The sequence below is a fragment of the Pteropus alecto genome, unplaced genomic scaffold, assembly GCF_000325575.1.
Source record: "Pteropus alecto unplaced genomic scaffold, ASM32557v1 scaffold100, whole genome shotgun sequence".
Classification (NCBI taxonomy): domain Eukaryota; kingdom Metazoa; phylum Chordata; class Mammalia; order Chiroptera; family Pteropodidae; genus Pteropus; species Pteropus alecto.
Window position 1 is genome coordinate 100,273 of NW_006430723.1, and position 23,068 is coordinate 123,340.

A 23,068-nucleotide genomic window follows, 5' to 3' on the forward strand; every position below is an offset into this window, starting at 1 on the left:
CTGTAAATTTAGGTGTAGGCTGACTCTGAAGTTCAGGATCTCTTAATAAAAGATTCCTGCTAACACATTTATCTTCTGGAAAGCTTCCTTTTATCACAGCTGCTCCCTAGCTTGAGATCCTTCAGTGGTTCTCCATTAACCATCAGCTAGTACTTGAATCTAAGCTAATAGCCAAGGCCCCAGCATGCCCTCTCCCCTTCCCTCTTCAACAGGCCTGGCCTACCCCATCCAGGCCCCAGGCCCTGCTCCTCCTTTCCACATTCATAACCCCACTTCCCCTGCCTTGTGCCTCCCCACTTTCTCTGCCTCTGGACTTCTCTGCCCTTTGATTTCAGGAATTATAAAAACTCTGAATTGGAAGCTTAAAAGCATTCACTGAACACCTACTATGTGCCAGGTCCTGGGCAAGCTGCCCAGAAAGAGGTGACTTGGTCACACATGAGTGCTTCTCACAGCTTTTGGGGCCAGACTGCTACTTGGACACTTCCCTGACCAAGGGGCCAGGCAGCTCATTCCAATAACAGACTGTCAGGTTTTCAGATCCGGGTCTTTATCTTAAGTACTCAAGTCAGGTCCCAACACCACTACACTGTGCAGCTGCTTTTTTTTTAAACAGCAAGCCTTCCATCAGACCTTTTGAGATCTTTTTGGATCCTGGTGCTCTTGTCTATTAACTCATAATCACTGCCAAGTTGCTGCCTCTATCCCTTGAACATAACCCACAGGCTTCCTCTGACTAAGGCAGTTATAAATAACTGGGGAATAAGACTGAAGACAGAGCAGTAGGATATACCACTGGAGACCTCCCTTTGGCTGACTTGGCCCCATGTCTTCTTGGGACCTGACACACACTGGGGGCCCATGCCAGTTCTGGGGCTGCCGCCAATTCTGGCATCCAGCCCCACCCAGCCCAGCCCAGCCCACTCATATTTCCGAATCCAACCCAGAAAGGTTGGAGAACGTGCCCAGGAGGACCTGGTAAGTGGTAGGCTCGTGGGTCACCCACCCCAGGCCTGCTGACTGGTGGATTACAGTGATGGTGAAAACTTACATAAAAAAAATAAAACATTCAAAAAAACATTAAAAAAAAACAATAAATGTCCAAGCGGCTACAGAATCTGATCACCAGTGTCGCCAGGGTAGTGTTCCACTTTGAGTGCCCAATTGCAAACCTTTTCCACCAAAGCACTCAATTGAACACGGATCAAATCTACATTGAGTACTGACTGTGTGCTAGGTACACAGGGGACCTAGGGGTTGGTGATGAATGAGATCCAGTCCCTGTCCTGGGGACCTCACAGTCTGATGAAGGAGGCAAACTCAGAAACAAAACAGGTAGTTCTGGGATAGACAGAGGCATACACAAGGTACTGTGGTCTAACTCTGACTGGGGCTACCAAAGAGGGCTTCCTGAAGGAGATGGTATCTGAGCTGAGAAACAAAGGCCTGGCAACTAAGGGAAGGCAGAGGGGGTGGCTGAGGTAGTGGGGAAATGTGGGGACTCTGGCCAGCAGGGCCAGGTGCAAAGGCCTGGGGCCCAGCGAGAAAGGCCGGAAGGGGATCTTAAGATTTACCACAGCTATGATGGGGTATGAGCAGAGGTGAACCCAGGAACCAGGTGGAGGAAGAGACTCATGGATCTCTAGAGGAGCCTAAAGGCCATAGCTACAACATTATCACTGACATGGCTGGAGGGGGCGTAAGTCAGGAGGCCAAGGACACGGCTGACGCAGGTGTACCCGCTGTCTTCTAATCACACGGGAGGAGGGATGGGAGAGGAGCAGGCCTGGGGAATAACCTCTGGGGCCCGGGCACACTGCTGTGGCCACCTTTCGGATGAGGAAAGCAGGGTGGATAGAGCACCAAGGCAGAGCAATGAAATGAAGGAGTCAATGACACCAAGACCCATGAGGCCTGGGGGCGGAGGGGAGCACAGAGATGGGGGCGGAAATAGGGCACGCCAGCGTGAACTAACAGAAGACCTTCTCCCAAAGGCTGCCCAAACATCCTGAGGAATAGACTGACTGGTGAATACAGGGATTTTTTTCATGGGGATGAAATAAGCTGTGACATTTAACATAAGGGACTGCTGCAGGCAGCACAGAAAGACGTCACTTCCCAGCAAAAAATCATGAGGCTGGCATTTCCGGTCCATGCAGGAAGATCATTCCCTGTGCAAGGAAGTCTGCTGGCTGGTGCTGAGGCTCAGGCTTCTTCCACTGGGAGCTCAGAGCCCACATGGGGTCTTTATTAGCACGGACATTGCTTGTCCCCTGCTCAGTGTGGATTCAACCAGGCAGCCTGGGGGTGACCTTCAGAGCTTTCTGTCCTGCCCCCTACACACACATACACAAAGCCTGGGTACACAGACACGCTTGCCACGTGACCCCTGGGCTCTCCACCTCTCAGCAACTGGCTAAAGCCTCTGCCCCACCCATTTCTGACAAGATGTATCTACTTCTCTCACCGGTGCCCCATCATGGCACCCAGGACCTGGTACTCCCTCCTGCTGGCCACTCCTGTCAGCCCCCACCCCAAGGCCTCATGGGAAGGCCGTTTGTGGGGCTTGCCTCCACTGGAATGGACCCTGCTCATGGAGACTGATGGCTGGACCTGGAGGTTTGTATTTTTCCGAAGCCTCCTCAATTGACCTTTAATTACACTGTTTGCCCAGCTCTCAAACCATTAACTTCCACCTCACAGCAACCGCACGTCAATTAATGGAGGGCCTGCTCCAAGCTCGAGCTCTTGAACACAATTAAGCGTGACAGTCCACAAATAAGAAAGGACTGGAGAATTAATTAAGGTCTAAACAAATTAATTACCAGTCCCCAATCGATTCTGATGCCAACACACACCGTCTTTCCTAACATGTCCATGTATAAATAGAAACTGAGATTTCTCACATGATTGCTGTTCTAAACCAGGGCGCAGCAAGGCTCTGAAACCACCTTGATGGAGAGAAGTGGCTACAGTGAGTGTCCTCGGGGCTCCCCACATACTCCACACATACACACACACACATGCACACACACATGCACGCGCAACCCTGGCTGGAAAACCAGGGGCGAACGTGGAGATGGAGTGCTCCTGGTAGGACACCGAGCCACCTGTTTCCTGGCTGCAGGGCTGAGGGGTTATTCAAGTGGGCTCAGAGTAGCCCTGGGCTGCTCCTTCGAGGCCTGGCCTTTGGCCAGCTCAGGATAACTTTCAGCAAGTCTGAATTTATTTATTCTTCTGTAAATGGGATGGCTTGCTCTGCCTCAGGGTCTTCCCAGAGAGGGAATGAGGACAGTTGAAGGAAACAGAGGCCTGCTGGGGAAATGAGGAGCACTACGGAGCCCTGGGAGTACTGGGCTCTGCAAAACCAGGGGAGGCCTGCAGTGACTGTCCAGCTGTCCCAGTGGGATGGGAAGTGGCTGGAACAGGGCCTGGTCCGAGGTAAGAGAAGGGTGGGAACAGCAGAATCAGGTGCGAGAACCAGGCGTCCTGTGCTGGGAGTTGCAGGTCTGCCCCTAGGGCCCATGTGGGGGGCCCAGTGCAGACAGGTGTCCTCTCACCTCCCAGACTTCAGACTGCAGCAAGAGGAGCTGGGCAGAGCGGTGGTGGAAGCAACTGACATTCAGGAGCCCCTTGGTTCCCCCAGAGCCTGCGTTTCCAGCCCGCCCAGGGCAGACAGAGTATAAATGTGGCCTCTGAGCACAGGGCACACAGGCCCCTCAGGACCCTTTCTCACCCAAAGGATCCCCTTCTGCTCCCTTCTCCTACACACATATCCCAACAAACAGAGCTTAACCCAATCCTTTCCACTTGCCTCAACCTACTTCCCTTGTGCACTCATGGCTCAGTGAGTCCTGTCTCCCCATCAGGACAGGGTCTAAAGGGACAAGGGACCCTCTACAAGGTAAAGCAAGTCCTCAGCAAGCCTCTCGGTGGCCTTAACAGTGGTCTGGCCTAGTCTGGCTCAGCCTGCTGTGGCAAGGAAGGGTGTATGCCTGGTGGGACCTAGGCTTAGAGATGCTCTGTCCTGGCCAAAGGCACCTGTGGATAAGGTGGAGGGAGGGCAAGCACACGAACTAGATGGTGGCTTGAAAAGAACAGGAGAGTGAGGTATTTATCTTGTACACCACCGTGTCAGCATTGATCAGGGGAGTTAGCAGGTGCCCATTTGCAGATGGGCCTAGGATGGACATTGGGGGCCAGAGAGATGGAAGCCTGCACGTGGGCAGGAGAGAATGGAGCAGGGGGTGCAGGCAGGCAGGCACGCAGCCAGGACTTGAGCGCAGACCTGAGGAAGCAGACAGAAAAGGCCTGCTTCACTCAGCATCCTGGCGATCCAGGACTGTCAGGGCTGCATACTACACCGTGTGCAACCTGTGCAACTGGCTAGGGATATGAGGAAACTCTGGACCCTTCAACAGTGGCTGGACTAGCCTGAGAGGGCCGTAGGCTCCTCCTTGTAAAGAAGGCAGGAAAGGAATCAGTCTGGAGCCCAAAGAGGGACTGGTCAGAAAGTCTGAGTTAGGTATGGCAGAAAGGGTCAAACCTGAAGGCAGAACCCTCCTCCTGAAGGACCCTCAGAGAGGTTAAGGCCACCCCACAAGGTCACACAGCAAGACAGCCAGTGAGCAGGGCTGGAATGGGCCTGGTGAAGTCCTTGTTGTAAGCTTGGCTCAAGGACAGATTACATCTCAGCTGAGTCCCAGATCCAGTTCAGTGCAGCTCAGAGCTGCCCCCTTCTCAGGCTGCATCTAACCCTCCAGCCCAGGATGGCGGGGACCGCAAGAACCGCAGCCGTGTCCATTCAATTAGGCCCCTTAACAAAGTCAGATCTAAAGAGTTATTCCATTAATGGCCCACACCAGAAATAGCTGAGAGTTCATTAAAAGTGTGGAGTTGCTATAGTAATTATCTGGGTTGGCTGAGGTTCATTGAGGAGGTTGTTCCTGGGAGTTCGTTAGCCTCTGGGCCACCAAGAAGGTAGGGCTGCCCAAGAATGATCTCCCTGAGGCCTTTCGAGCGCTTCGAAGCACTTTCCTATGAATGGAATCTGGTCTGTGGTCTCCTTCGATCCTCCCACAGTTCTGGGCTGTAGGAAGGTAGGTACTGGTGCCCCATTTTATAGATGGGGAAGCGGACACCTGGAGAACAAGATCTGGACCATGCACCTGAGTTTGACTCCCAGTTGATCAGATTGAGCCTTGGCATCAGGGAGGTCACGGGACCCCACACCTCTCCTGGGCTGGCCCCCATCTTTGTCCTCTGGCATCATATGGGGAACTCCGTGTCATGCTTCAAACAGTGGCTTATACTTCTGATGACTGATCGCAGACTGCCTCATGTTTCTTTCGATGTTGTTTCTTTTTAATTTTCAAAAAACTTTCCACTGTGGCACCCCAAATAAGGCGTAGGCCTCTTAAGAGCCAGGCTGGGCTTTGTGGGATCCCTGGGCCCAGGCCTGCGGCACGTGTTGTGAGCTCAGAGACTCCAAGACCAGCAAGGACTCAGCTGAAGGCAGCAAGTTCCCCTCCCACACATGCATGCACCCACAATTACAAAAACCTAAAGGGCCCACACAACCCAAGGGCTTGGAACTCCAGACTAGAGGGAGCTGTGGACGTTCTTTTGTGTCAGGAACCCCTGGGACAGTCCGGTGAGACCTATGTGCCCCTTTCTGAATAATGTCCCTAAATGTATAAAATGAAAGACATAGGATTACAAAGGAATTATATTGAAATAAGTTGCCAAACTATTTTTTATGTTGTGTTATAGTAATAGATTTGCTTTTTAACTAATGAATTAAAAAAACAAGACTTACCAGTGAATCTATTAAGTATAATTTTGATTTATGGACAAATTTTGATTTAAGTATGTACGATATTTTAAGATCTCTGTAACAACTATAATGGGACATGAAAATGTCTGTGATATCTATTGGTGACAGTCACAGGACCTGCTCCTTACTATGGTTTGCTGTCTACATTCATAATGGAAGGAAATGTTAGATTTCAGCTAGAGGCTAATGTAAAATTTTCCCCAACCACATTCACAAGGTCCACTGCATTCTATCTACTGACCCTTTAAGGGCCTGTAAGAATCCCTATGCAGAATTTTGGGCACAGAGGCCCATCACCTTTCTTTCTAACTGCTTGTTTTGTTAGAACTGTCCCTGTCAGGGAACATCCCCGCCCCCGCCACAGTCCAGCCAGCTCTGCAAGTGCCCCGCAGCCCCACACACCCAGGCGTACTCCGCCTCCTGCAGGCCTTACCTACAGCGGGAAAGGGCACAAATCTCTGCACGAGAAGGCGGGTGGCTGGGGTGAACTTGTTGGCTTTCTGAACCAGGACATTAAGGCCCACCTTGGAAGGAGAAAACAGAAAAAGCGCATGGTGCTGCAGCCGCCTGTGGGAGGAAGGGGCAGACGGGGGTGGGGGTGGGGCAGGAGGTGAGGGGCGCAGTGTCCTCTGCGATTTCACCCCCAGACCCTAGGTTGCAGAACTCCAGTACAGCTGTTTAAAGCACTACTGCCCCGTCATGCCAGTTAACCGGCTCATGAGAAAGAGGGAGAGAGGTAAAGCTACACACACACACACACACACACACACACACACACACACACACAGCCTCTCTGGGGAGGGGAAAAGGTGGTGGGGTGGTTGCTGCTGCAAATAAATAAAGTCTAGGACCTCCTCATTCCTATCCTCTTTCTGAGGCCCTACTGTGAGCCCAGGCTTGGGCCTGGCCAGACCACAAGGACCACAGGAGAGGGAGAGCTACACATCTGTCCACAGGTGCCTGCAGAGCTAAGCAGAGCAGCCTGCAGCAGGACATGGGGGGTGGGGGGTGCAGGGGACATCCTGGGCTCACTGGTTGTCTTTACTCAGATACCAGCTCCCCTCGCTCAGCCCAGGACACCAGAGTCCCTTTGCCTTTGCCTTGGGCGCTCCCCACTCTAGCCCACCCCCATGCTGTCCTTTGTCTTTCTAGGACACAGGTCCAATTGCATCTACCACCACCAGCTCCTCCCCATGACCTGTTCTAGAAGGTGCAGTCTCCTATGTGCATCAGTCTTGGCCTCCATAACCCTGCACCCCCAACGACCCATGTTCTCCTTCCTCGAGTCCAGTCTGCTGCTTATCAGATGCTACATGAGCTTTCCAGCCCTGGGGCCTTGGCCTACGCTGGCTCCTATGCCCAAGACGCCTTCCTTCCTTCCTGTGCTCAGTCCACCTGTTCTTTTAAGGCTCACCTCTGAGCTTCACCTCCAGTATCGCTTACTAACAGTGGGATTCCTTTTAGTCATGAAGTCATTTAACCTCTGCCTCAGTTGCCTTGTCTGTAGAAAGGGATAGTAATATCTACAGCAACCCAGGGCTGCTATAAAAATGTGTATAAGTGTTTAGCATGAGCCTGGCACATAAGACTCAATAAATGAAGCTATATAAGAACGATGTCGCCTCTCCCCCGCAGAAAGTCCCTCCTTTGCACATCACCAGTCCCTCCTTCCCAGCACTCAGTACACTGCTCATGGGTGTGATGATGTCCCTGCCAGATTGTGAGAGAGGGACCGTGCCTTTTTCATCTTCCTGTGCCCAGCACTTAGGGCAGTGGATGGCATGTAGTACATGCTGAATACAGTGTGACTGAGGAATAAATGCATGAACCAACAGATGAATGAATGGAGAGATCAGAAAGGCTGGAAGAAAAAAGTGAGATTAGTCTAGGCAGAGGAAAAAAAACCTTTTGGTGGGGCAAACAGCACGAGCATAGGCATGGAGAGAGAAAAGGCAAGATGCATGTGTCCGGACCAGAAGACAGATATGTAGAGGCCTCTGCTCCCTCACCTGAGGCCAGAGCCAGCCCCTGCCCTCTGCCCTGTAGATAATTCCTGGCCTGAGGGGATCTGGAGCTTTCTGCTCTGGCTCTGACATACCTTACCTGCTGGCTCCGCAGGCCACCTGCACTCATAGCCCTGGCTCTGGCCTCAACCTTCTGCATTGTTGGGAAAGATGCTGAGCTTTGGGAAGGCCTCCAGGGTGGCCCGGTACCTGCGGCAGTCAAAATGGGGCACTGCAGAAATGGCCCAGTGACTCAGAAAGACAGGAAGTGCCAGCCCGCCAGCCCCTGAGCAGCCCAGGGCCCGACGGAGCCAGAGTGCTGTTGGGCAAACACAGCCTGGGCCCTTGAGTGCCTGGGCTCCATTTGAAGCCTCAAGCTGAGGCTCAGAGTCCAATCCTTGTTGTCTCTGCTTGTTCAAGGGAAGGCTGGGAGGCAGAGAGATGCGTGGCAGCTTGGACACACTTCAGTGGTTTGGTGGGGCGGGCAGGGGGACTGCCGGCCTACACTGCCCTGCTTCAAGGCTGCCCCTGTCACACATGCGGAACTTGTCAAGTCTAGGTCCCCGGCTCTCAGCAGCGAGTGACTGTCTATTTCTGTGACTCAGGAATGGCCCCCAAATATCAGGGAACATGTTCCCATAAAGTGTAGAGAGGGAAAGTGCAGAGGAACAGGCTGAAGGACAGGCAGGCAAGTATCGGAGATGAAGAGGAGGAGGAGCGAGGGGTGTGGGGAGATGCCAGGCCTCCTGCTGATGCCAGGCCACATAAAGTACCTTAATTGAATTCCCACTACAAGCTTTTAGATAGGGCATTACCCCTTCTTACAGATTTAGAGAAGTTCAGGCAGGTTCAGAGAGGTTAAGTAACTCTGTCCAGGGATAGACAGCTATTATGAGGCAGGTAAGCTAGGACTGAACCCAGCATCTGCAGACCCAGTGGTTCGTTCTTAACCACGGTGCTATTTACTTTCCAATTGTTTTCCACCTTTGAATACCCACCACCCTCAACCTCAACCGCCACAGCTGGAAATCAGAAGGTCTGTGTTCAAAACCCCACACATTCAACTGAAAAGATGCTGAGTGCTGGAGTGGTGGGGAGCAGGAGCCCCCCAAGAAGCCAGCAGGGAGTTTAGCCCCTTCCCCTGATAGCCTCTTGGGGGTGGGCAGGGCTGGAGTGTGGCGGCCTTTGCTTATAGCAAACACTCGGACTTACCCCCCGCACCCTAGCTCCCCCAAGTCTTCCCATCCCTGGCTGGGATAGTATTGTCCAGAGTGAAGGACCCAGCTTGCCTCCCTCTACCCAACGTGGGAGCCCAGGGTAGGGAGAAGGAAAGAAGAGAGAAAACAATAGAGTCCACAGCCCGGGTCCCAGGTCTCTTCCCGCCTCCCCTTCCTCGAAGCCCATGGGCATTTCCCCAGCACAAATGGAGTGAGACTTGGTGAGGGACACACATGTTTCTGAGGGCATGGCCTACATGCCGGAGTCCAAGGAAGAAGATGAGGACCAGCAAAGTGGGGAGAAGGCTTTGGGCTCCTGTGTAGCCCACTCGCCCACCTGCCCACCCCCTGATGATAAGCCAGGTGGCAGAAAAGCGTGAATACGGAGGAGATAAGTGACCACTCACCTCTGCTCACCTCTGCTCCCCCCGCAGCTCCCAGCCCAGGCCTACTGTCCCAGCAGCTAGGATGGCCAGAGCCTAAGAAAGAACTGGGCGGGCTACAGTCCCAGGGGTTGGGAGCCCGTCTGTTCTGGTTCCTTGCTGGCCCTTTGGCCTGGAACATTTGGTGGAGCCCATTAAAATTAAAAAGCCAAGTAGCTGGTGGTTCTGAATGCCAGCTCGTTTTCCCTGGCATGGTGGGTCCTGTTTAAGGGAACCAGCTGGCATTAATGGCACACAACTCATCATAAACAGCAGCTAGCGATCAGAAAAATCTGAGCTAATAATCGGGTTTGGGAAAGATAATGAGATATGGAACAATCACTGCTGAGGGTCCCCTAGGGTCTGTTTTAGCAGCCTCCAAATAAGCCACAAAATAGAAATTAACCAAACAGGGGCTCCATTTGGGTGGAGGGGAAAACAAACAGGGTGTGGATTTTGCACAAGAATTCCCATGTGGCCAGCAGACTAGGGTCCTGGGAGAAGCCAGAGCCCAAGATCCTCAGGACATCAGCAAAGCCCTGAGGAAGCAGTGAATCTTCTCTGGCCACTTCTAAGCTCCGGCTCCCAGGCCAGTGAATTTGCCACAGGCAGCTGACAGGAGCAGAGGAAGAGGACAGAAGACTATCTTCCTGACAACCCCCTGCAGTGGGGATAAGTGTTGACCAGCGCCGAGAACTGGGGTGGGGTGGGAGCTCCATGACACAAGACATTCAACATCATGAGCTACATGCCTGAGAGCTGTCTCCTTAAGTATCAATGTCTTTCCCAGGCCAATAGCAGCTTAATTTCTTCAAGGCCAGCAAGGAGACACCACATAGGGCTTGAGCAATGCATGCAGCCCTCTCTTACTCAGGCTCTCTCCTCCAGCCCACAAGTCCCATCCCCTGGAGGATGCCTCTGTTTCAAGGAGCTTCAGGCACTCCACCTTCACACACCCCAAACCAAGGTTATTTTGCTCTTTCTCACCTGTGCCTGATCCTCCTCTCCCATTCTCAGCTCACTCCTAGGAGCCCTCCCGGACAGGAGCCCCTCCCAGCGCATATCCCACCCACCGTCCCACGCCCAGCCCATCCTGCAGAGCTACCTGTCCCATCTCTTGGATATCTTGAATATCTTTCTCTGCTCCCTCCACTTAGCTTAAGCACCAGTCTCTTCTCCCTGGATGACTGCCCCCCTTCTAACTCAGCTCCCGGCTTCCACTCTTGCCCTCTTCCACTCCACTCCACACGGCAGCCAGAGTGATCTCCTAACAATGGATACCAACTTGCTTTAGCCTTTCGTTGGCTTCTCACTGCGCTTACAGACCCTCACAGCCTTGGGTGACCACCTGGCCTTGCTTGCAAGGCTCTAGCTACCTCACCATTGCCCTGGCTCCTCCGATTAAACAATTTTCTCTCTTTTACTCCAACCCCCATCCCCCCATATCGCCCCCCAGAGCCTCCAAGCACTGCCCCTTTCCTTGGCCTCCTCTTTGCTTAGGGCTCCCTTTTTATAGGCTCTCACAGAACCTGGAACTCTTCCTTCCATGTACCTATCATGGTCTCTAAGTATATATTTGTTTACCTTCTTAAAATGTTGTAAATCAAAGTAATACATGTGTGTGGTTAAAAAACTGAACTTCACAGAACAATTTTTACCTATGGCCTCTTTACCAAATATCTCTCCCAATAGGCTCTAAGCTCTGGGCTCAGGGGCTCTGTCTCTCTCATTCCTCACTGACTTCCTGGTGTCTGGTGAAATGAGGTGCTTAACAAATGTTTTTAGAATAAATCATGTGATTTCTGAAGCAGGAGGGGAAAAAAACAGAGCCACAAAGGAGACTGGCCTTGTGCAGTCACTGCTGTCCACTTTAGCAGACAGCTCCACCAGTGCCAGGTGCTACACACGCAGGTCTAAGGCTACCTGAGTGGATGCTCAGGGAGAAGGGCTTGAAAGGGGTGGCCCCAAGGGCCATGAAGGCTCCTGAGAAAAGGGATGCCCGATTGAGCCCCAAAGGACAAGTCGGAGGCAGCCAGGCTAGAAGGGAGGGAGGCTCAGCAGGCTTCGGAAGCATGAACTATCATCTGATCATCTGCAGCCCTCTCTGTGGACTCTATTGGCACTTGCCATAAGGTGGGCAAAGGGCCCCTGGAGAACAATGGAGAAGGGGGCATGCCTGAAAGGAGGGATGGCATGAGGTCAAAATTTAGATCCACTCTGGGGTGGTGGTAATAACGTTACCAAATGGTCAGGAGTTTGTGTGGGTCCTGGAGGGCAAGGGATGGGGCAGGTCAAAAAAAAAAAAGAAAATCTGCGGTACCAAAAATTCCCACCAGAGGGCACTAATTATAGAATAAACTCTTGGAAACTAAGTGTCCCATTACCCTCTAATCTTCCTGCAACCCTAGCCAGACTGACAGGAGCAAAGGGCCAAAGTGATGGGACACAGTCATGCACAGGCTAAAACTCCAGTCAGCTCCAGCTGCGAGTGAGTGGCTTGTTTGCTAGTGACCAGGCCCGACCTCTGAACCATAACCCACAGAGACCAGCTGGCCACCTGTAGGGACACCAATTACATTAGACCCCTTCCATGTAGGAGAAGACAACAACTTGTCCTCTCCAGAAAACATACACAGCTGACATTCGTGTCAGAGTAACCACTGCCAGCATCACCATCTGCAGCCTTCTGGAACACTTCAGATTCGTTACAAGGTCCATGCAATGGGCCCTCCAACCCAGAAACCACTCCTAGTGAGAGCAGCAAGACAATAGTCTGGTCCAGGATTCTCAGGCTTTTGGCCTCCTTCCTCCATTAGGCCCAGAGAAGACCAGCAGGGCCTGAGGTACACTCTGGACCACAAGGAACACCCTAAGGTACACTTTCAACCACAGAGAACACCCTGAGGTCCACCCCTGACCACAGAGAACATTTGAGGTACACTCTTGATCACAGAGAATACCCCAAAGTGCACCCTGAACCAGAGACTATCTGGGGTACACCCTGGACCACAGAGAACACTGAGGCATATCCTCGACCACAGAGAATACCTGACATAAACCCGGACCACAGAGCCAGCTGAGTGTGCCTTGCAGGAGGCAGGGCATACTGTGGACCAGGGACAAAGACATCTGCTGACCTGACTTTGGCCAGAAACCACAGGCCCAGGAACCAAGTATGAAGGTGAGTCAAGGGCCTAACCCTGTTATAGCTAAAGAGCCTCTCAAACATTTTTTTCCAGACCCCACTGTTCTCGGGGTCCCTGGGGAGGGACTTGTCTGCCTGGGGGCCTGGTGACAGTTACTGAAGCCTGGAAGCTGAGAATACTGCCTGGCTTTTCTGCCTCTTTATCACACAGAGGGAGCAGGAAGAGAAAAGGGTCCTGTGTTAGCAGAACAATATGAGATTAAGCCTGGGTTTGAATCCCAGCTCTGTCACTGATTTCACCTCTATGCCTCAGTTTCCTCATCTGTAAAATGGAGATGAACACCTAAACAGTACCTGGCACTCCCTAAGCATTAGTCATTATGATTATTTGCCTGTCTGACTATCATGGGGACATGGAGAAAGTAATGGGAACTGGGAGGGGGAGGGGTTCTGCCTAGGGATCCCCTGGGACACTTCCATGTACTACGGTGTCTAATAGTAAAGGTTAACAGACATCACTGCATCCTAAACGGAAAGGACCCCCCAGAGCCCAGACCCTTTGGGAATGAAAGTCAGTGTGGCCCTAAAAGGGAAAGTCCTCAGCTAGCTAAGACCCGGCTGAAGTGAAGGGTTTGAGGATGGATCAGGAATGAAGCGACTCTCATACTCCAGCTCTACCAACCAGCTCCAGAGTGGACTTTAGCCCTGAGCCTTCTTCCCTTCCCCAAGTCCACTCTCAACCCAGACCCTGAGTCCAGGAAGGTGGTCCATCTGCTGGGCCTGCTAACCGCCCACAACTTCTTCAGCCCACTTCTGCCCATACCACCTACAATGCCATGGGTCCCTGAACTCAGGCAGGGGTTCCTGGCATGGCTCCGTGACCGGCTTCTGCGACTCCCACTGCTTCATCGTCACCTCATCACTGTCACTCCATACAGAGCAGCGACACTCATTTTCTGAGAGCTTCTAGAATCTGTCGTGTTCTCCTTCTCATCATGTGCTGTGCCCTCTATCTGAAACGCACACCTCTCTCTGGTCTGCCCTATAAGAGTCAGCCCTGTGTGAATTAGAGGCCCCTCTCTGGGTCCCACCACACCCAAGGGTCACCTTCATTATAATTCTGGTTATAGCATAAAGTGTCCCAGCCTCCCCTCTCAGCATCTTGAAGGACACACCAGTCTGTGCATCTGCATCTCAGTGTCTGCAAAGTGCCTGGCACATATGCACCCTGAAGCGAATGAATGGGCCACCTTCGTGCAGCCTGCAGCCAGTGGGGGCTGACCACAGAAATGCCCCACACCAACTCCCAAACTAAAACACAGCGAAGACTGATGGAGGCTTCCTTTGTTGAAAGACGGCAAACTGTTAGATCTCAAAAATAACTTAAGATGAAATTTCTTTTTTATTCTCGAGCAAGAAGCCAGACATTGCCAAATCTATTTAGGGGGTTCACCAAAAGGCTGCTAACCCCACACTCATGGTCCTGCAACCAGCATGAAACTTCACTTCGGGGGTATACAAACGGGAGAACCCTGATTCTGTGGGTTGCTGGCCAAGGTCATAGACTCTAGTGAGAGGGGAAAGGGCTCTGCAGGGTCCAGAGAGGAGGCTGGACTCCCTGGGCCTGGCCCGCACTCTAGCTCATCCTCAGTTCCTAGGATCTGCCCTTGGCCTGTCAGCCCCCCATCCATGCCGCCTACTTGTAGGGACTCGTTTTAATTAATACTAGAGCTGGGCCAACTACTGGGGCCCTGACACTTGTTTGCAGGTCATCTCCTCCTAACAGGCTCACCCTGGGAGGGGATTTGTCACTAATTGAAGCAGAGATCAGTTAATGAGGCCGCGAGGCCTGGGGTTCCACAGAACAATGGAAAGGAAAATAAAATAAAGCCTCTTTCTTTGGAGGTTTTGTAATTTACACACACAAAAGAAAAGCAAGCAAGCTGCAGATTTTCCAAGTCAGAAACTCCACTCCATCTGCCGGAGTTAGACCCTCACTGTGTGAAGAAGCAGGCACAGGGACGCCGCCACCGCTGAGACTCAGGGATCAGAGAGGAGAGGGGCCTCCCGAGGCCAGCAATCAATCAGCAATCTAATTAACAAGTATTTATGGAGCAGTGCTCTGTGCCCCCCCCTGTGGGGGAGAAGACACAGGGTCTGTCCCTGGTTAATTTATAATCCAGTGGAACAATGAGAGGACAGGACACGGGTGTAACTTGAGTGAGTGCCGGGGAAGAACAGAAGTTTCTAGGATTCTCGGCAGGGGAAGAAGAGTGTGGGCTGGCATGGTCAGGAAAAGCCTCTTCAAGGGCTCTGCAGCTAGGTAGGGAGAAGGAAGGAGGGTGTCCCCAGCACTTGCCCCTGGGGGGCCATGATAGCCCAGTGTAAGGTCCCCATTCCCTGCGGGTGAGATCCTGGCTCAGAGAGCCCTGGAGGACCCCAAGTCTCTAGTAACTCTGCTAGGCTTTGGGCCTCAGAATGCTCACCCCACATGTGGGCTAGCTTTGACCCTAGGAAGTGGCTGGGATCCATGACTGGGGGCCCTTTCGGTGAGATAGCAAGGACTGGGGATGCACAGAGCCCGGGGCCCTCGGAAGACACCATGTCCCTGTTATGGGGGCCCCTGGCCTGCAGAAGGAGGAAGTCCCACCAGGACAGTGATCCCCTTCCCTTAAGCCCCTCCCAGTCAGAGCCACTCAATATTCTCCCCATATGGCTTCTCCTTCCAGCTCCCCCCACCCTTAAATCTCAAAGAAGGAAAGTGGGATTTTTCAAGCTGCTAAACTAGGCTGAGCCATCGGCTCTTCTTGTCATAAGCAAAGAGGAGGTGACGTCAGCAAGAAAGAGGTGACAGCCTTTTCCCCTCTCTCACAAGAGCCCCTGACCTTGGCCAGCAACCTCTCAGAATCAGGACTCCCCGGTGTGTAGGACCCCAAGCAAATGAAGTTTTGTGCTGGGTGGCGGGATCACAAGGGCGGGGTTAGCAGTCCCTCGGCCAGCCATCTAAACAGAGTTGGCAATGTCTGGCTTCTTGCTTGGGGTGAGACATAAGGATTCAGGGAAGGAGAGCAATCTTGGGCATGAAATGGGGACACCCCCCCCCCACCCAACAGCTATTTGGAGATGATCTTGTCTATGTGGGAGTGGAATAAAGGAGGCCATTGCAGAACAACCCTCAATCCCTACTTTAGAGGAAAGTGAAGTAAATGACAGTGTTGGTACAATGGTTTAGTACCTAGTTGTGAACAATTATATTTATTTAATGACATGGGAAAGATGAGGGAAGTGGGTTCTACAAAAAGATTATCACACGTGAATATTTTTTAATTTGAATTTTCTAATTTTTTCTCACTAATTGCATGTATTTATTGCATAATGAACAGAATAACAAAGTTGTGACATGACTTTCGCCCCTGGAGTCAGCTATAGGAGACCACCCAGCCAGGACCTAGGGAGTACCAGATGGAGAAGCAAGCTTGGGCCCAAGGGTGGGACAAGTGTAGTCAAGGTCCTATCCTAGGAGCCTGAGCTTCTGCTCTGGCACTGGCCCAGGCCCCTCACTGTGTCACCTGACCTTTGCCTTTATCTGGGATCCATCCTTACACTCACATGGTCAGTCTACAAATCTCCCCTACTTAATAGCTGCTCTATTTTCAAAGTCCTATGAGACTCACAACAAGCCTATTGCCCTTGCCTTGAGGAGCTTATAGGCCTCCAGGAGGGACTAGACATGTGACCACATGACCAAGGCTATTGAGAAGAGGCAACAGTGCCCCAGGAGCTCAAACAAAGAACAAGAGGAGCTGGCATTTGGGCCAACTTTGTGGGTTATTCTCGAGCGCCTAGCCTCCCGCTTCACTGCGTTACTGAGCATGATGACCAGCTCCTCTGAGAAGAGTGCCAGATAACCCCGGGGCCCTCTAGGACAGACATTCTGCCCTTGGCTGGAGTGGGCAACCCTTCACTTCACCCACAGGCACCATCTCACCTCCCCGCCTGCTCTCCGAAACCTGGAGCATCAGTTTATGCTCTCTCTATTGAAGAGTCATCAGGCTCTACTCTCTCCTCTGCCTAGAAAGCCTGCCTTGACAGCTCCCACAGAAACTTGTCTCCCTCGCCCCTTTCCTGGATCTGATCCTCAGACAAGGTCTGGCTCCAGATGCTGGGGGGGCAGCCAAAGAGCAGCAGGACTGAGAGGAAGTGAGGGGAGTGGGGCGCAGTACTCACCGCGATGGAGACAGCACTGATGACCGCTCCTAGGTAGCCCTGGATGAACTTGGATGCAGGTGAAGGCTGGAAGACAGAGAATTTCAGGCCCACTGGGCACCCAAAGCCCTCACACTCCACACCTGCAAACAGCCCCAGCCAACAAGGGGCGCTCTTGTCCCCTAGCCTGGAGACTTGGGAGAAAAGAGGTCCCTCTGGAAGCCAGAGCTATCTGGGCCGCCCTCAGCGCAGGTCAAAATATGGAAACAAAAGGCAGCAATGTCCAGAGGCCAAAGGGCCAAAGGGCTCACTACACTCTGCCCCGTTCTAGAAAAGTCATTGGTAGACATTGCTGGCTGGAGGTAGAAAATAGCAAGGTCCAAATGGGTCATTTAGGGCTGGGACAAGCAGATTCAGTTTAGGAAGACTACAGGTTGCAAGTGGGCTGTTCGGCACCAGAGCACTTCCTAGGTAGAAATGGCAGCGTTGAGGCTGGCTAAAGCCTGGGGGCTCTCACAGGCCTCGTCAACCCAGACAGCGACTGTGCTTTCATGCCAATATGTGACAGTTGCTCAATATTTCTGTGGAAAAGTGTATCCCAAGTTGCAATGTAGAAAATTAAGAAAGAGCTGAGGAACTTGCCTTCAACTATACTACAATGGCAATTTTGGAGATGTTTGGTTTAAGGTAAACAGGAGCCATCCAAGCAGAGATGTATGAGTGTGAAGCATCTGAGCAAGATGTGGACTGACAGTTTAGATGGGGGGAGGGGACATCCTCTGAGTATCAGGCCCTGAAGTTCCTACCCCCAGGCCAGCCACCAAGGTTAGAAAATGCCCAGACCCTCTCCTACCCAAACTGACAGCCCTTCCCCGCCAGAAGACCTAGACTCCTCCTCCCCACCTCTTGCCTCTGGACCTCAGTATGAGAGAATTGACCAAAGGAGAGCAGGGGTCCAGCCCCTTGCTGGGCAACAGGAAGGTGACTGAGCCTCCATCGTAAGCTCATCCCTGGAGTGCAGGGGACTGAGGAGGAGGTGCCAGTCCTCTCAGACCCTTCGACCCGCAAGAGCAACTCTTCAGCTCTGCAGCCAACAGGCCAGGGGCACTGAGTCGGCTACCAGACAAGCTTGGAGAACGCTTTAGGGAAATTCAGTTCCCATGTGGCTAATGCTGTCCTGATCCAATATTGGCTATAAGAGCTGCCCACTGAGAATTCTGAAGCCAGTAGAGCTCATCTCTTTAGCCACCCCGACCACACTCCCATTTTACGGGCCTTCTTCACTTCGTGTGAACAGTCCTTCCCCAGCAGAGCCACTCCTGAAAGGTTGGCAGTTTAAATAATGTGCCTACAGGAGGGCAATGCTTAACCTGACGAGTGGCAGGTCACATTGTAGGGAGGATGAAGGTCACCCCTGGCCTGCCACCCACCACTGGGTGGTGGTCCGCAGCGCTTACCTTGGTAGCATTTCGGTTTGCATAGTTGACACAAGCGTTGTGGCTCTGGTTCAGCCACTGAAAGGCAACGGGGGAGAGGAGAAGTCAGAGAAAGTGTGATTACCTCCCTACAAGCCAGGCCCAGGCCCAGGAGGCCACATCCCTCCAGAAAGACGTGGGTCACTAGCTCATAGTAGATCCATCTGTCCCACTAGTTAGCATGACCAACTATCCTGGTTTGCCTGAGACTGTGCCAGTTTTAGCACTGATTATCTCCAGTCCTCGGAAAGCCCTCAGTTTCTAGCAAACCAAGACACCGGTCCTGCTCGCCCCAGCAGTCCCTCCCGATCCAGACAGTCACATCTTCCAGAATTATGGTGCTCACCGCTGCAAATGGACCCCTGCCTTTGCTGCCTCATCCTTATTACATTACCTACTAGACAAGAGGTGGACTTTTGGGCCCCTGGAATGACTGATAGCTCTGAACCTCTTTCAAAAATATCCCAGTGTTCTGCAGCACCCAGACACGGGTACAGCCAGAGTTCTGTTAAGGGAAGACTGATATTTTCTCCCAAAGACAGTCAGCTTTTTCTTCCTTCCCCTCTTTCTCTGCACAGACACACACACACAGCTTCCACTGTTGTCAGAGAGCCACAGCCCAGACTCTCTCCAAGAGCAGAGAGCAGGGTCTGTGATGTTTTTTCACCCGCCTCATTACCTTGGAGTGGGGTGGATTTACCTTCCCCATAGATCTGGGTGAGGCTGATGTCAAAGAGGCTGTGGGCCTCGAGGTCACTGGCCATGGAACAAGCAGCCAAGAGGCAAAGTGGATGGCCACCAACGAGCCATCAGGTGAGGGCACCAGCCCAGCTCCCATCACCTCCATGCAAAGATTAAAATGATACACAATGGCCTGAGACATGGGCTGCTGGGGACCTGCTCAGCAGGGCCTAAAGTCCTGGGGTTTCTCCCAGTAGCTTCTGGGATGGGGAGAGATAGGAAGTGGAGTCACTTTCCCTAGAGGCTGGATGGAAGAGGAGACACTAGGGCAGGGAGTTTTAACTAGCACTTGGGCCCTCCCCCAGAAGCCCCTCTTTGCCTGGAGACTGTTACCTGCCAGAAGACAGTGGATGCCAGTGTCTGGTTGGGCAAGAGAAGACCGACCACCTATGAGAGAGAGAGAATGAGAGAGAGAGAGAGAGAAAGAGAGAGGAAGAAAGCTGAAGAAGGCAAAAGAAACATCCTACACTTTTGCAAAGAAAAATTACATAGTAAAAATTGCCAGAGCAAGCCAGATCCGTATAAACCGATGTGGATGATGTGTACTTACAAACTGCTGCCCACAGGAAGACAGTGTACCATGAAAAAACCCAGCTGCAGAATTATATTACAGTATAATCCCATTTTTGTAACGAAAAACATCCCATCTTATATATAACCACATACACATACACATATACATACATATCTCCAAGCATGAAAAAATCCATAGCACAGCATATAGATATCTTACATTCTTCTTGAATATTTCTGTATTCTTTTTAACAGTGGCCATGTATTATATCCATAATTGGTGGGCAGTGGAATAATAAAAACAAAAAAGCAAACCAAAGGAACGCCTTCACTTCCACTCAGCTAATCTGGCTCCTTCACACTCCAGCCATCCAGTAGGATTTTTGTGGGGGTTAAATGGAAATCATTTCAAGGGCCTTCAGTGCTTTACAAATACAAGTTGGGGGGAATTTATATCTGTTATCTCTGAACCGTCATGAAGCAAAACCTACACCATGTTTAAGCTATTGAACGTAACAGAGATGTCTAATAAAAACTTGTTGAATGAGTGAATGAATGAATGAATGAGCAAATATACCCATATGGCTAAGTATGGTTACACAGGTGTGAGTCCATTATTCCCAAAGCCCAAATATCACCTAAGACCTAGACTCACTGACTTTGTTTTTTGGTTTAAGTCAAGATTGTCTAATCTTGGTACTGGCCAAACCCCAGACTTCAGGGATCCATGTGTGTCTCCCAAGTTTACCTTTTGAGTGCTTGTGTGCAAACTAACATCTACAAAGTACTGCTGCATATGGAAAAATGTGCACAACCATCCACATATTGACTTATTTATTATTCCTGTAGATAAAATGGCTCTTTGGCAAGAATTTCTGTAAGGAACAAGTATAAACATTCAATTCTATGCAGTAAATCAAATTCTAGACATCCTCAGCAGCATTAGTAAATCATGTTTTAAACATTAAAATGTTTTAAAACAGAGAACACATACACACATTTATATTTATTGGCCCATATCAGTTTGAATCAAATTATATAATGTAAAGCCATTGCATAGCTCCAGGGAGGACTTATCTTATGTTTTTCTCCCCAAAATGAGATTCCCAACTCGATTTTTCTTTGCTATGACAACTCAGGGAACTGGAGTGGGCATCAGGAGACCCTGGGTCTTAGCCTCAGCTTAGTCCCTGTGTGATTCCTAGAAAACAGTCCCCTTTAAGGCTCTAGCTGTCTTACTTATAGAGTGAAGGGGTTGACCTTGGAGGTCCTATCTCGGTTTAAATTCTATTCTCGGGTTCCAAGTATACCTGTGAAGTCAACAGAGATAGCCCCATTATCTGTGAAGGGAATTCCCCATGCCAGCCCAGATGAGAAGTACCATAGGGAACCCAGGGCTTCCCTTAAGTGGTCTCTGGTCAGGAGCCAGATCACAGAGAGGAAGCTGAACCTAGAGAGGCCTGCAGCTGGGAACAGCGTGAGCCAGCATGTGCGTGCACGTGCGCACACACGGGCGCGCGCATATATGTGCACTTGTGCATGTCTGCCTGCCTCCCAAAGCCTGAGGAAATGAAAGTCGTTCTCCACTGCTGGGAACGTATTTGTCCCCCTCATCCGTTGGTTTGTTATGAATGACATTGTATTCTCCTCCTCAAGCCCATTATACCCCCAAACTACGCTTGGGCCACCAGGAGTGTCATAAGATGCAGCACAATGGAACTGTGTTGGGTCACCAGGAGTGCATAAGATGCAACAAGGGTCCCCTTATGAATCCTTTTGGGGTCAGAAAGTGTACTTCAGAGCATCTGGTTTGCAACAGTCTTGCAGACACTGGGCATTTAACTGTGTCTCTATTTGCAGTGACTGTCAAGGTCAAGCCAGATCTCCATGGCTCATATCTGCCGAGTGTACACATCCTCACGGTACGCATTTTGTGTCCAAACTTCACTCCTGACTTCATCTTATCTTCCCTTCCCTAAACTTTCTTTAGTCTCATTTTCATCTTCAATTGTTTACTCTTTTTTTTTTAATTTGTTTTATCTTGTGTCATGCATCTTTTTATGCGATATCAAATCTTTTCCAGAAGGAACCCCAGCCCTAAATTAAACTGGTAGCCAGGCTATGTACCACACACACACACACACACACACACACACGCACACGCACACACGCACACATGACTTGTAACCAGTGAGTTTTTCACCTTGTTTGTCAACCCTGACCAGCCTCCTGTCCCAACTTCCTGCCCTAACACAGGCCTGATGTCCATGCGGGCACCTCTGACTCCTCATGCTTTCCTAAAGAGATGGATTGATTGACTGATTTTGCTAAGTATTTTCCTATGTCACTTACCATGATCCTTAATATAACGCCAGGACTCAAACTAAATAGAGATTACTTTCTGTATTTTGCAAATGAAAAACTGAGGTTTAGAGAAATTCAGTGATCTGCCCAAGGCTTCATAGCAAACTAGAGAAAGAGTTGAGTCTCCTGATTCCTGGCTTGGGGGCCCTGACTCTCTGATTTTAGGGGCTTTTTCTCCAGGTCATCCTCCTGAGCACAAAGAGAGAGACTCCATGCCTATTTTCGAGCATCTTCTATGCACCAAGTTCCATGCTGCTCCCAGCGGAGGATACCAGAGAAGAGAAATATAGAATACCTAACCACAATAAACGTAAAGACCAAACAGGAAAATGTATGAGAATGTCTTTTATAACACCTGGGCATGAAAATGACAAGATGGTTTAATCAGGTACTTGGGTGTGTGTAAAGTTGATAAATTCTAACATCCAAACAGGAGTTCAGGTAGGGAGAGGTTCGTGAGCTCTGGCTATCTGCTGAAAGAGGAGGTAAGAGGGTACCGACGTGTGCGTGTGTGTGTGCATGTGTGTACACATGTATGCTAGCTCACAGGACCAAGAACCGATGAGACTGGCCTCACTGAAGGAGGAGGTTTAGAAAACCAGCAGACTGGAGTCTGGGGAGGGTCCAAACGGGCCTGAGGGAGCCATTTGAGGCTAAGCAAAGGGAATAGGGATCCCACCTACAGTCAGGCTGGTGGGGCCAGGAGCACACGATGCCAGCCCCATTCCCTATTAGGCAACACGCAGCACCATCTGCACAATCCCAGGAGCAAGAGCAGATATTTTATAACTTCCTTTTTTCTTTTTAAGTCTAAATTAAAAATAAATGTTCCTTCAGTTCTCAGATGTATATCTCTGGTGCAACCTGCCCACATTCCCTCACGCTGCCCTTTCCAGAACGTGGCAGGGGAAAGGAGGAAAGAGATGGATAGAGAGAGGGAGCCAGTCCACCCAGCTTCAATGCCAGTGGATTGCACCTCTTCCAAGAGGGAAATGCTTCAGGCGTGGCCGCACAGACGGGTGGAGAGAGCCCAGAATGCGGCTGATACTGGGAAAAGTGGAAGGAGAGCCAACAGCCAGAATTTCCAGCCCAGCCTCCACCCTATCTTGCTGCAGGACTTTGGCCAAATCGCACATCCTATCTTTG

The 23,068-nt window shown here is 51.0% G+C and overlaps 1 protein-coding gene across 6 annotated transcripts in view; it reads right to left on the reverse strand.

Moving 5' to 3' along the window:
• The window catches only part of SFXN5 (sideroflexin 5), a 107,000-nt gene that overhangs the window by 34,581 nt on the left and 49,351 nt on the right, over nucleotides 1-23,068 (reverse strand). For 5 of the 6 annotated variants that reach the window (XM_006905169.3, XM_025049229.1, XM_025049232.1 and 2 more), the window contains exons 7-10: nucleotides 19,379-19,432; nucleotides 18,287-18,343; nucleotides 16,851-16,916; nucleotides 6,270-6,360 (exon numbers count right to left, since the gene is read on the reverse strand). In XM_006905169.3, coding sequence (XP_006905231.1) covers nucleotides 6,270-6,360; nucleotides 16,851-16,916; nucleotides 18,287-18,343; nucleotides 19,379-19,432 — 268 coding nt within the window. The remainder of the gene's footprint in view (nucleotides 1-6,269; nucleotides 6,361-16,850; nucleotides 16,917-18,286; nucleotides 18,344-19,378; nucleotides 19,433-23,068) is intronic. The other variant, XM_025049214.1, reaches the window with a different exon arrangement.